Source organism: Martes martes (assembly GCF_963455335.1).
Source record: "Martes martes genome assembly, chromosome: 1".
Classification (NCBI taxonomy): domain Eukaryota; kingdom Metazoa; phylum Chordata; class Mammalia; order Carnivora; family Mustelidae; genus Martes; species Martes martes.
The window spans coordinates 165437086-165454070 of record NC_137888.1 but is presented as its reverse complement, the minus strand read 5'-3'; the positions used below and the strand labels follow the sequence as shown (position 1 = coordinate 165454070).

General features: G+C 41.9%; 1 protein-coding gene across 3 annotated transcripts in view; it reads left to right on the top strand.

Annotated features, from left to right (window-relative positions):
* The window catches only part of ATG7 (autophagy related 7), a 239498-nt gene that overhangs the window by 58452 nt on the left and 164061 nt on the right, over positions 1-16985 (top strand). For all 3 annotated transcript variants that reach the window (XM_080816773.1, XM_080816771.1, XM_080816772.1), the window contains 4 exons: positions 540-734; positions 2403-2606; positions 4361-4476; positions 9424-9499. In XM_080816773.1, coding sequence (XP_080672899.1) covers positions 540-734; positions 2403-2606; positions 4361-4476; positions 9424-9499 — 591 coding nt within the window. The remainder of the gene's footprint in view (positions 1-539; positions 735-2402; positions 2607-4360; positions 4477-9423; positions 9500-16985) is intronic.

Genomic DNA, 16985 nt, shown 5'->3' with positions numbered 1-16985 from the left:
GAGCCGAAGGCAGAGGCTTTAACCCACTGAGCCACCCAGGCACCCCTCAAATGTTTTTTTTTGTTATAATATCCTATTTGGAGATGTTAAACACTAAGGAAATGGTGGAGGGGGGCAGTTTGGGAACCAGTAGGGAGAGACAACTGGACAGAGGACCTGAGCAGGCACAGGGCATTTTGATAGCGGTTCCTGGCCTCAGATTATAGGAAACACCAAAGTTACGGTTTTCTTCAGTGTCCTCCTTGCCTCAAAGGGGAAGTACTTACCTCCTTCTTTGGAACTAGGATCTATATATCTCTGTTTGCTGCTTTATCCAGGCTCAGGGACCCTGAGATGGCAGGACAAGATAATCTAGAATGTAGAAGTAAAGAAGGTACAGGGAACAGGTAGCAAAAGGGACAAGCAGCAAAATCAAGCACAGAGAAATTTCTGGTTGCAAGTGACCACACATGCATGCTTGTAGCTATGGGGAGAAATGGGCTCTAAGATATCACCTGTATGTTTGCTTCAGACATCTGTATATCTGTGTGTTTCCCCAGAATGCCAGAGGGTTCAACATGAGCATCCCGATGCCTGGACACCCAGTGAACTTTTCCAGCGTCACCCTGGAGCAAGCCCGCAGGGATGTGGAACAACTGGAGCAGCTCATTGAAAGCCATGATGTCGTTTTCCTGTTGATGGACACCAGAGAGAGCCGGTGGCTCCCTGCCGTCATTGCCGCGAGCAAAAGAAAGGTAGATTGTGTGGATCTTGGGGCTCTCGTGTCTGGTTGTGACTTGATGTGCCATCACCCTGGAGGGAGATCTGCCTTCCCTCCAGAAGAGAGATGTGCTGGCAAATGATCTAGTGACATGGTGCCAAAAGGCTTCCACTGGCGGACGGTGTCTTTGCCTCATACACCACCATCTAGTATAATAGGTATCTTCTGTTCAATTTTCACAGCAACCCTTTGAGGTCTTCTAGAGGGGATATTCTACTTACATTAAAACATAAGCTCCAAAAGGACAAGGACTGTCTCATTTATTACTTTTTGGTCAGTGACAACTTCAAGGGCCAACAGTTTTGTTTTTTTTTTTTAAGATTTTATTTATTTATTTGACAGAGAGATCACAAGTAGGGAGAGAGGCAGGCAGAGAGAGAAGGAAGCAGGCTCCCTGCTGAGCAGAGAGCCCGATGCGGGGCTTGATCCCAGGACCCTGAGATCATGATCTGAGCCGAAGGCAGAGGTTTAACCCACTGAGCCACCCAGGTACCCCAAGGGTCAACAGTATTGAATGGTTAAATAAATCACGGTACATGAATGTGATGGAATACTATGCAACTATGCACAATTATGTTCTCAAAAACTTAACAATATGGAAAATATCACATTATATTTAAAAAGCAAGATATGATATTGTATGCATTTAATAAGAATTATTTATATCTGTAAATATATAAACATTTACATCTGTTTAGCAAGAGGGTGGGGAGGACGCAAGAAGGGAGAAAGAGGGGGGAAGGAAAGAGAAAGTGTGAAAACAACAGGAAGAAATACCCAAAACTATTAGCAGTAAGTGTTTGAGCCATGAGATTGTGAGTGATTTTTTTTTCTGGTGAACTTTTTATTATCCAATTCCCATATAACCAGAAATTTAGGAGAATAAGTTAAATTACAACTATGAGAAATTCTAGTATAAATGAGAAAAAAAGTGTCCTTAAAAAATCTGTGTGAAGGTTGAATTGTAGTGTGTCAGTTATATCTCAGTGAAGCTATTTAAAAAAAAAAAAAAAAGTCTGTTAGGGCCCCTGGGTGGCTCAGTCAGTTAAGCCTTCAGCTCAGGTCATGATTCCCAGTCTCCTGGGATCAAGCCCCATGGCCAGCTCCCTGCTCAGGGAGGAGCCTGCTTCTCTCTCTCTCTCTCTGCCCCCTCTCCCCAACTCGTGTGTTCTCTCTCAGTCACTCTCTCTCACTCTGTTCTCTCTCTCAAATAAAATCTTTGAAAAAAAAAATGTGTGTAGGCATGGCAGATGATAGCACAATGGTGGAAAGAATGAGACTGAGAACTCTCAAGACTTGGTTTTATACATTTACCTCTTAACAGCTAAGTGACCTTGGGCAAGTTATAGAAGTAACTGCTCTGACTTTCATTATCCTCATCTGTAAATAGGAAATATAATACTGTAAATATCCTCATCTGGGACTTCTAAATGAAACCAAAGTAGATAATTAATGATAATCACTGGTCAAGTAAATCCTTGGTACTGGGTAGCTTTTACTAACATTGGCTTCTAGACTCTAATTACATTCAAATGCAAATATTTATAAAATAAATTTTAAAAGTTGACCAAATATGAAATTAACCATGGCTTAAAATGTAAGTGTCTCTTAACTCTAGACTTTTATTCCTTGAAATCCACAGCTGGTCATCAATGCTGCCTTGGGATTTGACACATTTGTTGTCATGAGACATGGCTTGAAGAAACCTAAACAGCAGGGAGCTGGGGACTTGTGTTCTGGTCACCTTGTGGCACCTGCTGACCTCCTGGGCTCATCACTTTTTGCCAACATCCCTGGCTACAAACTTGGCTGCTATTTCTGCAATGATGTGGTGGCTCCAGGAGATGTAAGTAGATTTCTTTGTGCTTCCGGGTATTTCCTACAACTGTCTTGCCCACTGGGGCAAAGAGACCCAGCTCTTTCTCTTGTGACTATTTAAATATTGTCTTTAAACAAATAGAAGAATGCTCTAATTTGGGAGTGACATTATCTCCCCAGAGCCTCGATTGGTGTCATAAACTGTGCACAGCTCTTCTTGTTCACCGGCTTAAACGCAGTGACCAACCATTTTTGTGGAAAGCTCAGCAGGGAAACTGCAGGTGAGATTGGTCCCTGGCAGCACTCAGCACTGTTTCCTATGCTTGTATCACTGAAGACAGCATCAAGTGAGGGGTCTGAAGACCCGGATTCCAGTCCAGGCTTGGACACTGCCTTGCGGGGTGATTCTAAATAACACTCATAGACTGCCCGTGCGTCTGCAGAATGGGGCTGAGTCCCATAAGATTATCGGATTTAGCAAGTGAAAATACAGGATTCCCAGTTAACTTTGAATTTCAAGTGAATAATATTTTAGTATGAATTTGTCCCTTGCAATATTCAAGACCTGTCATATTAAAATAATATTTGTTGTCTATCTCAAATTCAGATTTATCTGGGTGTCTCTTATTTTACCAGTAGGAGAGGGGAGAATACTTTAACCTTGACTGCTCATAGTGCAGGGTGGGTCAAATGTGAAAGTGCTCTGAACAACAGGCAGTACACTGTTCAAATGTAAGATTCTGTGGCGTTAAAGCCACCACACAAGGCACAGTCTGTAGGAATGGTCTTTTATCAGAACAGATAATCACTTCTGGTGAAACAAAGCATAGGTGTTTCTTTATGCTTCCCTTCGTTTTCCCCTTCTTTAAAAACATGTTCCTTAATAACTCTTACCTCTTTTGGATGACTGGCTTTTATGGCCTCCCTGTATAAAGAAAAAAAGATAAATATTCTCCGTGTGAAGAAGGATGACTTGTTGATCTGCATCAGTGGTGTTATAATATACAGCTGGTCCTCTTATTTCATCATTACCAATAAGTAGGATTAAGAGTCAGTTGCAATAAGGTTGTATCTGTTCATAAAGTGAAAATTTCAGAGTCAAAATCATCCCTAACAACCTCTTAACTTGCCTAAAGTTGGAAGATTAGAATTTCTTTGGTTGCACTAATGAGAGCTTGTGTTTGGAGCCATGTTGTAGCAAAAATACTTGTATTACAGCCCAAAGATCACACTCAGTGTGACATGATGTCCGCACTGTGAGAGGCACACAGGAGCTGAGGACTGCAGAAAGGGCAAAGTACCCTACATACAGGCACTCTGAGGCATTGGCTCAGTTAGAATGGCAGGGCAGAATCATTTGCATTATTCAGAAGATTATTCCTCTCTCTCTGTCCCTCAGTTACCAAGCACAGTGGGGTTGATTTGAATCAGTTAAGAGAGCATGTGACACAACTCCATATATGGGACAGCTAGGTCCCAATCTTTGATTTGTTCATTACTGTTATTCCCTTTTAGCAAATTACCTCATTTCGTTACCTAAGTAGTATATTTTGTTTTTCTTGGTGCTTGCAAGAAGTGATCTTATTTGAGGCTGAATGTTCTTCGCCCACAGTGAGCGAGCGTCTGGTTATCTTATGTAGCTTTAACATGGGGGCAGACGATAGTAAGCACTATTATATAGTGCTTACCTTGTGCTAGGCACTGTTCTAATCACTCTGCTTCATACAGCACAGTTGAGTGGACTGAAACTTTGAGCACACATCAATGATTGTTACTCTCTAGTCAACCAGAGACCGGACCTTGGACCAGCAGTGCACTGTGAGCCGCCCAGGACTGGCTATGATTGCAGGAGCCCTGGCCGTGGAATTGATGGTTTCTGTTTTGCAGCATCCAGAAGGGTGAGTTTACTCTTTAGAGATGGTCGTTTAAACAAAGACAGCTTGGCCTTTTCTCAGCCTGACTCTTCTGAGAATTTTTTTCTTCAAAAATACAAGGTTGAAAAACCCAATCTGATTCTTTGGCCTGGGGGAGCTTGTCATGTGATCTTCAGGGCTCTATCTCTGCATCCTTCTGGAACTGAACTCTTCTAACTGATGAAAAGGAAAAATAAACACTTTCGTGGAGGCCTTAGGGACCTTCATGCTTTTATTCTGTTAGCAGGTTTTGATCTCCTTAGCCCTGAACATTTGCAGGGCAATAATACATGAATCACATGTGATAGAAATTGCATTGGGCTTTATGTAACGTCCTCAGTGACTTGACCAAATGGGAGTTTATTTTGCTTATGCAGCAAGAAGCCTAGAGGCAGACAATCCAGAGTTGGTACACAAGCTTTGTTAGTCCATCAGGGACTCAAGTTCCTTCTTACCAGATACTGTCAGCTTTTCTTCCTTATGCTTGCCACCTCCACCTCCAGTACTTCTTCTGTGTTAAAGTTAAGAACACATGTCAGCTCAGTTGAGGCTGCTCCCTTTTAAAGAGCTTTCTTGGAAGACTCACCCATTGATTCTAACTCCTATATATGTGGCCACCCTTTGCTGTAAGGGAGACTGACAAATATGGTTTTATCTGGGCACATTACCTCCCTGAATAAAGTTGTGATAAGATAGATGTGGAGAATGGATGTTGGGTTGGCAAACAGAAGTGTCTGCTCACTCATTTTTTTTAAAATTACGTATATATTTTAAAACCCCAGAAGAGATTATTATGTAGTGGTATTCATTATGTTTGCCTGGCATTTTCCTTTTTTGTTACTTTTCATTTCCTTTTGTATCTTGGAGCTTCCAGCCAAGGCTGTTATCCTTCTGCCAGAAGAATGCCCTTTATTATTTCCTTTAGGAATACTAGTGACAAGATACTTCAGTTTTTGTTTGTCTGAAAATGACTTTGTTTTCATATTTGAAAGATATTTTTGCTGGGTATAGAATTGAAGATAATGAAGGTAATTTTCTTTTAGCACATTGAGAGTATAGTCCTACTATCTCTGGGTGCTTTTATTGTTGTTGAGGACTTGGATGTTTAACTCACTGCTGCTCCTCTGTTACAGTTTGTTTTTCTTCCTCTTTTCCTGCCCTTAGTTGCTTTTAAGGTCTTCTCATTGTCTTTGGTTGTGAGAAGTTGGATTGTGATATACCTAGTTATGTATTTTTCTGGTTGTCTTCTCTAGTGCTTCTTGAACCCATGGCTTTATGCCTTTCCTCTGTTGTGTAAAATGCTCAGCCATTATCTCTTAAAATATGGCTTCTTCTCCTTTCTCTCTTCTTTCCTTTTGAGTCTCTAATTGCATGTCAGAATCAACCTATGCCCTTTTCTGTATTTTCCAGTATTTTGTCTTTCTTTGCTTCAGTCTGCCAATTTGCTTTTGGGTTATCTTCCAATTTGCTAATTCTTTCTTCTTCTATGTCTAATATGTGTTAAACCATTCACTGAGTTTTAAATTATTTTATGTTCCAGTTATAAAAGTTCCATTTGATCTTATTTTATACATTTCCTAATCTCTGCTGAAATTGTGATTTTGCTCTTTTTCATTCCTTGAAAACATTTAATTATGTTTTTCCTTTTAATTCTTATAAGGTATCTCCATTATCTGGATCTCCTGTGATTCTGTTCCTCTTGCTTATTGGTTTTGTTTTTTGTTAATTTGTTTTTTGACCTTGACCTTGGCTTTTGGTTATGTATTACCTCCTCCAGTGCCTGGTATTTTTTTCTTTTTTTTAGACAAATCCTTTTGATTATGGAAAAGTCAGACATCTATGAAAGAAAAAGTATATGTAAAATAATAAACCCCATTGTATAGACCCCCCAGCTTCAACGGTTACCAACATATGGCCCATCATCATTTATCTATACTGTTATCCCCATTTTTTCTCTTCCCACTGGCTTATTTTAAAGTAAATCCAAGACGTAGCAATTCATTCATAAAAATGTATCTTTTTAGTATGCATCTCTGCTACTTTACATATAAAAATAAAAGTAATTCCTTCATATCACTTCACATCCAGTTAGTTTTTAAATTTCCCCAGTTTCTCAAATCTGCTTGGTTATTTATTTATTTATTTATTTTATTATTTTTTTACAAGATTTTTATTTATTTATTTGTCAGAGAGAGAGAAAGAGCGAGCAAGCACAGGCAGACAGAGTGGCAGGCAGAGGCAGAGGGAGAAGTAGACTCCCTGCCGAGCAAGGAGCCCGATGTGGGACTCGATCCCAGGACGCTGGGATCATGACCTGAGCCGAAGACAGCCGCTTAACCAACTGAGCCACCCAGGCGTCCCTGGTTATTTATTTTTTTTGCTTGATTATTTTTTACTATTAGACATTATATATGGAAAATTGCCCAGATGATGTGATTTCCATTTCCTTCTGGAAAACTGCAAGACCAAATACATTAGTAGTCCTGGAATACTTAAGTCTAATTAGGGCTTGTCTATTTCTGGTTCACTCTTATTCCTAGAATGTAACCCATTGTTCCCAACCCAACACCTAGAATATTTTTCATGATTTCTCCTTATTGGCAGACCTCAAACTCTAGTTTTTCCTTCCAATCCATTTGTCTGTCCATATAGCTGTTCAGCTTCTGGATCCTATAGCCACTGCTTTTGGAGGTTGGTAATCACCTTATGACAGAAAGTTGCCCTTGCGAATGCTGTGTTGAGCTCTGTGGGCTTCTCTCCTCTCACAGATCTTGGCTCTGCATTTCTTCCCTACTTTGGTAGCTGTCATGCTTTCAAACAAAGGTTTTAATATGGTATCTAGCTTTCTGTTTGTTTCCAGTGGAGGCTTGGTCGTGACTACCTAGCCTACCAATGCCATACCACTTTTTAAAAATATATTTTTTAATTTATTAAGCACTCATAGTGTACTAGCTTGCATGTGAGAGTAGAGAAGTGAGTGACCTGATATGTTTTGTTTCAACTGGACCTTGGCTTTATGGTACTCTATATGATTACTATACTGTATATGTGTTACATTAAAGATACAAAGCTTATGGGGCGCCTGGGTGGCTCAGTGGGTTAAGCCGCTGCCTTCGGCTCAGGTCATGATCTCAGGGTCCTGGGATCGAGTCCCATATCGGGCTCTCTGCTCAGCAGGAAGCCTGCTTCCCTCCCTCTCTCTCTTTGCCTGCCTCTCTGCTTACTTGTGATCTCTCTCTGTCAAATAAATAAAATAAATCTTAAAAAAAAAAAAAAAAAAAAAAAAAAAATAAAGATACAAAGCTTAGCATGATTGTGATCTGGACACCCTATCTGCTCCAAGAAAGAAGCTCTTACATAATGACCTATAAAAAATATAATTAATTCATCTTGTAATAAATAGAATTGAGGTAAAATTAAATTAATTTCAAGAATAGAACCAGTAATTTTAAGAAAGAAAGAAGGAAAGAAGAGATGAGAAAGGGGTGGAGGAAAGAATAGGAAAGGAAACAAAGAAAAAAGTAAAAGAAAAATGATTAAACAGTTTAAGATTCTTTCTGTACCTGCCCAAGGGTCTGCTGCCAGGTGTCAGCTAGCAGAATGAAGTCAAATGGATTTTTACACCTAATTATCTGACAAATACACTGTAATTAATTTTGTTTGTCAGATGCTTATTATATAGTGCTTACCTTGTGCTAGGCACTGTTCTAATCACTCTGCAAGAGTAACTCACTTAATCCTCATAGCCAATCTATCAGGAAAGAACTATTACCTGTCCCATTGTTGAGGGGGAAATTGAGTCGTAGAGAGGATAAGTTGCGGGAATTCACAAAGCTGGTAAGTGGTATTTTTGGGCTTTCACCCAAGACAGTGTTGCTCCAAACTCTTTTTAATCATCCCGCTATGCTGTTTGTAACACAGAAAGGAGAGAATTGAATTTTTGAAAGATTTGTTTTTCTAATTCTCAGAAATTAACATTGAATATTCTATTTATTTTATGACTCAAGAGTTTTTCTGCACGATTGAAAAGATGACCTCTATACAATATTGGTAGAATACATAGTCTAGGTTTAACAGAGATAAATGAAAATAAGCAGCTTTCTTCTTCTTCTTCTTCTTCTTCTTCGTCGTCTTCTTCTTCTTCTTCTTCTTCTTCTTCTTCTTCTTTTTTGGTCTTCCTCTCATCTAGTCATCCCCCACCCCGGGCTACCCCTGCCTTCTAAGTGTCATGTGGCCTCCTGACAGGGTGTATCTGGGATAAATTCTTGGAGAGCCAATTCTGCCATTCCTTGACACTGTCCCCTCAGTCTGCAGTGTTTGCCCTGGTTGTAGGCTGAAACCAGGTCCTGTGTCACATGTCTTCTGTGCCATAAGGAGACATCACACTGTCGTTCGGAAAGGAGTACATCCGTTCTCCTGCCCAATTAATTCCTCACTGTTCTGTCTTCTTCCTCCATTTTTGTAGCATTCATATCCCCTCAAGAAGTTAAGTTTGGAAAGTTTTCCATTTCAAAATTTCAGTACAAAAATCTGCCCATGCTTTTTTACAAGACTATCTCAGAGTAAGGGAGTTAACAATCTGCTTAGCATGTGCCAAACATTGCACTTGGCAGTTTGTCTAACTTATTCCTAATTTATGCCTCATAATGGTCTTATTCCTGTTTTATAGTTAATGGACCGAGAACACAGAGAAGTTAAGCAACTTTCTTGTAGTCACAAGCTCTGGCCTTTCTGACTTCAAAATTCAGGCATTTTTTTGTGTGTGCGCTCTTCTTCCTCTTTCCCTCCCATGGAAATTAGTTTATGCTATCTCACAAGGGGCATTTTTGGTTATCCTTATAAATCTCACATGGCCCCCCTCCAGATCATTCTCATAGGTCTTAAACCTAAACTTTTATTAGACAAGTACCTGTAATTGTTTTCTTTTCTCAGGGGCTACGCCATTGCCAGCAGCAGTGATGACCGCATGAATGAGCCGCCAACCTCTCTTGGGCTTGTGCCTCACCAGGTTAGTAATTTGGAAGTGAAGTCCTGATTCTGGACCTGGTTCCAGTGGTGCAGGGGGAACGCATGCGGGGTCACCTCATCGTACCATCATCAGCTCAGCCCACCTTCTTTTCCACCCTCCTTCTCCTCCAGCTGCTTTGAGTTTCGGTGGGAATGCTTTAAGACTACCTGGCAAATATCCCATTTTGCAGGGATGGTGCTGAGGAGAAATTGTAAACAAGCAGCATCACCCAGAGTCTTGGATGCATTTAGCATGTTGACTGGAGGTCTTGTAGTGAAGAAGTAGCAGCCAGAAGATACTCTGGAATTGGCCAGATGACAGTTTAAATCCCAGCCCTTCAGTTAATTAAGATGGCCTGCCTTGGCCAAATCCCTAAACTTGTCTGAGCCCTTGTTTGCCTGTCTATAAAATGGAGACAGTAATACTGCCCTCGTGTGGTAGTTGCAGAGATCAGAAATGATGGGTGCAGAGTACTTGGCAGTGGTGCCTGGCGTGTCATAGGCCCTTGGTGAAGGATGCTGGCTATTTTTGTTGCTGTTCTTTATTATTCAGTCCCTAGCCACATAAAAAGCTTTATGGGCATGCATGGGAAAACCAGTAGAAGTGTCAAAAAGTAGGGCTTCTTTTCAAAAAAAGAATCTGAAGTATGAAGAAGATCCATCCCATAGAGAAGGAGAGAGAAAAACAGTGATGGAATGAACATTTCAAATTCATGTTGCCTTGTCACTAGTTTTCGTAACTGTGTTTTTGGAGGAATGAAGATGTTTTCCAGTCTTATTTTCTGGAAGTCATTTATCCAGGTGCCATCTCTATATTTCTGTGTATAAGAGGAAGGCTTTCTCCACACGGAAAGTGGTGACAGTGCCCACCAGTCCCATCTGGGGTTCTGAGGACAAGCTCACAGCTGAAGGCAAGAGCAGGGTGGCCCACTCAGCCCACATTGGTCTCCCCATGCCTTCCCACCTCCTGCTTCCCGTCATCTAGGATAGCCCTATCATTTTCCAGTTGACGGTTTGAATCAGAAGAAGGAAAATTATTCGCCCACAGTCATAGAGAGCCAAAACATGTACCTAAATTTGGCACACCTACTGGTGCTCTTCATGAGGCATTGTGAGTGAAACTTTCCCAGCCTGCCCGTGGGGAGTGTTACCTTCTGGTCGACACTCCAGCCCTCCTGCACTAAGTCGCCCATCAGACACCGTGTGTTAGGTCACTTACCCTCTCAGAGCCCCTTTCCATATCAGTAAAAGCAGGTGCCTTACCTGGTGTCCAAGATTATGTCTATGATGAGGCTTTGCAGACCATAAAACACAGTGCAAATGTGGCTTTTCCAGTCTGTCTCACACAGACTGTGTGCCACTATGTCGCATTTATTTGACATGAATATGTTCATCTTTCTACAGAAACATTTCAGGCAGGACCCAACAGACACTGTAATAACCTTCCATCATAAGAAAGCTGTCTTCTAGAGCCAACCTCTGCTATTTACGCTCGAATCTCATTTGAATCCCTACCCACTTCCCCTCTTCACATGTCTCTGTCCCTCTTTTCTGACCTTGAGATGTGCCCTCATCGCCCTTACAAATTTCATACTGAGAAGGGCCTTAATTAAATTTTCAGTCATGCCCCTGCACTTCTCTCCTCCTTTAAGTCCTTTATGTTAAATCACCACAGCTGTAGTTTTCTTAGTGCCAAGGCCAGAGGGCAAAACAGTCTCTTTATAGAAGGGTCCAGTGTCAAAATGCATGTGCCCATGTTTTTAAAGTACTATGGCAACTAATCCCTCTCAGTGTCATTTACCCCCATTGAGCCTCACAATTGTTTGTCATTCACCAACTCTTCTAGTTCTTTCTCCTCGTTTTCAAATGTCTGAAGGATTATTTTGGTTGTTGGCCATCTCTTCATTTGGTCTTTTCAAAGGCTGAAGAATAACCCAGCCATATATGGGAAAAGCCCTGTGCTTGTGTGTGATTAGTTGCTTACATTATTTCAAGTTTCAAGCCTTTATTTTTAGCTACTATCTAAAAAAGACAGTGGAGAAAGAACTTTAAAATTAATCAGGGTTGTGTGGTTCCTATTTATAGGCTTTAAATTTCTTCTTCTTTTTCTCCTTTTTTTTCTTAAGTGGAGTGAGTCCATTTATGCAACTCTGTTTTGATTAGGGGAACATCGTTTCCACAAAAACACTGGGCTGTGTTGCAATGCCCTGCTGCAGACTCAGCACTTCCCTCCTCCTCTTCCTGGCTCTCCAGATTTCCTCTTGGAGAGGAACTTGGTAAACCCCTTTGTGTGCCTTGCATACAAAGAACGACCCCATGAGTTCCAGGGTTTTTTTTTTTTCTGTCCCCCAAGGAGAGTGTGTGTTAATTGGCCCCTGTGGAATAAGCTGTAGTAGAAAAGTGATAACCCTTGGATAGAAATGGCAAGGCCCCCCACCAGCAGCGCATTGTGTAATCTGGAGAAAGTTGCTTAACTTAGCCTATGGGCTCTGTGTCTCTGCTTTCCTTGTCAGACCAGGGAGGCCTGAGGATGACTTAGTTGATCTGCCTGTGGGACTACAGGCAGATTTTGGCCCATTCAGAGATTGACCAAGTGCAGGAAAGGGCTTGATTAGGCCCTGATATTCATAATAGTCAGCCTGAAAATAACCTGACTGATTTTGAAAACCGTGAAAACACCATTTGAAGATAAGAAACTAGGCTTATGGGTTTATTCTTTTTTGAAAGTGGCCCAGTGTACATGGATGGGACTCTGCAAGCAGCCAACAATAAGCATAATCCTCTTTCTGTCTGTATAAAGCTCATCAACTCCTACAAATTGTTAAGTATACAGCCTTAGTTATCACAAAGTAAACATGACTCATGTACCCAGCACACAGATTAAAATAAAATGTTCTCATGCATCTCTGAAGCCCCCGTCATGCTTCTTCCATTTGTTGTCACATCCTTCCTACACAGAGGCAAGCATCACTTGACTCTCAACACTGTGGGAGACTTTTGTCTAATTTCGAACTTTCTGTAAATGAAATCATATAGTATACTATACTATACTGCCATACTTTGGAGTTTGGCTTCTTTTGTAGAGAGAACTTTTTAATTGCAGATCTTAGCATAGTATTGTTCCTTCTCTTTCCATCTAATGGGATCCTAAAAAAAAAAAAAAAAAAAAATTGGCTTTTCTTGGCTCCTGGGGTAGTGGCTGAGTTCCATGAGGTCAGACCCTTTTTCTGGTTCTTTGGTGCAAGGCACAGCTCAAGAGTTAGAAAATGTACGGGTCGCTCCTTATGTCTCTAGGAAGTTGGTTTGCAGGTTCATGAGAGATCCTGAATGTGATGGAAATTGGCAGCCTGTGGAGCTGCTGATCATTTGACTGGACCTCCCTCAGAAAATGAAAAACAAGGTGGCAATACAACAGTCCTCCAAACACAATGGTCGTTAATATAGCAGTCAGCTTTTATCCCACTTGTGGACCAGGCAGTTCACATTTTTTGTCTTTGGGTGAATGTACTCTTGGCTCTCAAGTACTGATGAATAAACACCCTGAATGTGTATGCCATTCCTAGGGGTTTGGACTTGCCAACCCCATGGTTCTCTTGGGCTCTTGAATTCTTTATTTTAATTACTTTCAGAAAAACAGAACAAAGGCGGAACTAGGGCAGGACCCTGAGAGAGACCTGGCCTGGGAAACCTCTAAGACAAGTCTGAGATAGAGCTTGGGTCCCTAGCCATGCCTTGGGTTGCTAGTTATCTGGCCTGTCTGCACAGGCTATGCCCCCACAAATCCTCAGGACTTTTTAAATAAGCTCTCTTTACTTTGCTCAGAAATGCTTATCACAATGTGCCTCTAGGGGTATGGATGGACTGACTGCTGAGGAAGGAGATTAAGAAGAAAAGCAATAAAAGCCCATTTCCTGAGCTGTAGCCCAAGAAAGGGAGTCTCCTTCCCCTCTGGTTCTATACCCTTCCAATTAATGATAATGGGAATAGCAGGAAAGACAAATAGTCTAAATGTCTGCTGTTTCTCCATATCAGATGTTCTAGTTTGTGACCTATCCATCCTCCCAGACCCCCTTGCATTCAACCATCCCTTCAGCAGATGATTGCCAAACACTGTGCCAAGCACCATGATGTTCCGAGAAGTTCAGTAACTGAAACAAGGGCACCCAGTATTTATTTCCATTTGCTTTTGGAATCATCTAACTCGGTGGATATACCCTCAAGCCATTTGGATGTGGTGGAACTTCATTCCAGAGGGAGGCCCCTGAATAAAAGGAGGGATCTGGGTACAAAATCTGACAATATCTGTGCTTTCTGTGTGGGGCCCTAGAAGAAGAGAGGCTGATAGGCCTTCCTTGGTACATGACAGAGGGGATGAATTACACATGGTGCAGAGTTCAAATGTGTCTTAGAGAGCATCTCTTGTCCCAGAAGACTTGGGCATAAGTTTATCCATTCAGGGATGTTACTTGTGCCTCCCGCGTTTTGCTCACCTGAGGAGTCCATCCTGTTTGAGAGGTCCCATGTGGGAGGCAGCCTGTAATCTTTATGATCATATAGATCCAGTTAGAATCCTGGGTTTTCTTCTTAACTACATTTTAATCCATTCATTCTTTAGCTCCTTTTACAAAATATTTGAAACAGCTCTTGTCACTTTTTAGTGTGTGGCCTTGGGCAGGTTACCAGTTGTCTCTGAATTTCATGTTTCATGCCAGTAAAATGGGGATAATTATATAATAAACTCCTGGAATTAATATACAGGTTATATTACATTTACTAAGCACTAGCACAGTTTTGGGCACATAAGGGATACTAGTAAATGTTGGTTTTATCTTTCTCTTTCACTTTTAATTAAAATGGTAAAATGGAACTTCTATGCTCTTCTAAAATGGTAAAATGGAACTTCTGTGCTCTTCTAAAGAGTTACAAAGAATCTCCATAAAACTCTGGAAGCCTTCCAATGAGTACATTGGGAAGGATTGAAAAGATTAGCCAGCACCATTCTGCAGGATTTTTCTAAGAACGTTGCTGTCTCATGTGCAGCTCAGTCCTTCTGTCCCTTGGTGTCCAGTTCACTTAAGGAGAGGAGGACCATTGGTAGTCATCGATGCCATTGTCTGAAATGAGGGTGACTGTGCCGTGCGTGGGGTGTTGCAATTTCTCACTCCGCATTTTGGCATTGATTTTCATTAAGACCCTTCAACGTCCAAAGTTCATCTCTTGGAGTTTGGAGTTCATTTTTATTTATGCAAACTCCAAGCTCTTGAAGTGTTGCCAGGTCTGCTGGAAACTGGTGTGAAGTCAGTGCAGCTGGTTCAGTTGTGGCCACACAGTGCCTGCTCAGCGTGGGCACTTTGTGGGCATTGGCTCTCTGCTTCCCATAGAGGCAAGGTGGGCTTAGAGCTCAAGCTGATTTTACTCAGTTTTGCTGTACACACTGCCAGCAGTAGCCCAGAATGGAAGCGGCTCCTTTCTATTCCTGATCTATTGATTTTGTAGCCAACGAGGCATAAATGACTGAAGATAATTTCATTCACCCAGGCCCTGATAGCTGCCATGTAGGTATTGAGTTTTTGTTCTTTGCAGGACTTTTTGTTCGTTTTATTCCTGTGGCCTTCTTTTTCTTTCCTTCTTTCTTTTCATCTCTCCCGTGCTCTGCAGCTCTCTTCCCCAGGCTTTGGAGATGTTTTAGAACATCTGAACAAAACTCAGATTCCTGACTTTGCCACTGGGAGATTGTGGAACCTTGGGCAAGCCATGCTACTTCCCTGAGAAAGTCACAGGATGGTTGTGAGGGTAGATTGAGATAAATGAGCGAAAATACCCAAGAGCACAGGGCACAGGGATGGCACTTAATAGTGCTGTCCTCCCTCCCTTCCCATTTTCTACATTATTTCAGGACATGCCTTCCCGCACAGCTTGCAAGGAGAGGAGGGAGCAGCTGTTTATGCGGAAGGGAAAAAGGAGAGGGGTAAGCACTGTAAGGGAGGCATAGGAGAGGCGGAGAAGATGGGCGAGAAGGGTGCTTGGTGAGTTTGAGGACCTGCAGGGCTGCAGATGTGCCTATAACACAGGCCTGGGGAAGCACGGGGGATGGGGTGGAGGGGAGGCAGTCAGGATCCAATAAGCCATTTAAAAGGCTTGGATCCAAAGAAAAAAAAAAAAGGCTTGGATCCTCACCTCAGGGGCGGCGGAAAGCCAGTGGAAAGTCATGAACTGGACATAACATGGTAAGATTTGGCTGCTGCCTGAAGAAGAATGGACTGAAGGAGATCAGAGCGGGTCTGGATGTAGACTTGGAGTCAGCTAGCCTTTAAGAGAAAGACAGCCCAATCCAGGGGTTCCCATGTCTGGCTGTGCCTCAAGAGTTACCTCAGGAGCCATTTCAGAATCAAATTTCCCATCCCTCTTCCAGATCCACTGAGTGACAGCCTCCAGGGACGTTAGGCATTTGAGAACCATAGCTTCAGTCTATTAAAAAAAGGTGGGGGAGGGACTTCTTGGTGGCATTCAGTGGGACAAAGTACATTACTTGTCAAGTTAACACAGATCAGATCCTGCTCTTTGAACTTGCCTTTGAGTTCTGTGCTTCCACCAACCCAAATTCTATTTCCAAAAGGACCCTTGACACCTTGCCCCAGCCCACACCTCCAGCCCAAGCAGGTATTCTTGCCTATGAGTCTGTGGAGCTAATTAGGCAAGGCACAGGTGTGTCTAATGCCTTGGGGCTGGGACCGCCCACTGTCCTGCTGGGAGGGCCAGGAGGGAGGCCAAAGAGTTTAAAGGCCCTGCTCTGTGGTTTTTTCATATCTCCTGCCAGTTTGTTTTTCTGTTTGTTTCTTTTACTTCTGGTGAGGGGAGCTTGTCCTTCTTTCAAGGCCCTGTTAGCCAAAGGCAAATACCACCAATACCTTACTAGTGTTTGACAATGGGGATTTCAACTCAGTTTGGGCCGCTTTCATCCTTGATGGGACCTGGGGACCATGAGTGCTAAGGGAGCCAAGAAACCACAGCTAATTGTATTTCTTCTAGGTTTTGTCATTCCCAGATACGCTTTTACATATTCAGGGGGTTTAGCAAAGATACATTGTAGAGCGGGTTTGTGCATGAAATATTTTTGTTGTTGTTGTTAGAAGGCAACACAGGAAGCTGATGCCGGAGGTTATTTTGAGGACAAGGGGATTGGGGGCAATAGGAACTTACACTTTTCATTTTGTGCCTTTCTGTACTATTTTGAAAATGTTAAGAAGGTTTTTTAAATTACCTCTCTTGTGGTATAATTTATATAATATAATTTAAGTGTGCATTTCAATGAGCTTTAACAAGCGCATACACATATATAACCACCACCCCAAGTGAAATGTAGAACATCCCAGTCAACCCCAAAATTTCTTTTTTGCATTTCCCAGGTAATATCCCCACCTTCAGTCCCAGGCAACCACAGACCCACTTCCATATGGGCCATCTAAATTTCTTCCTTATTCTTTTCT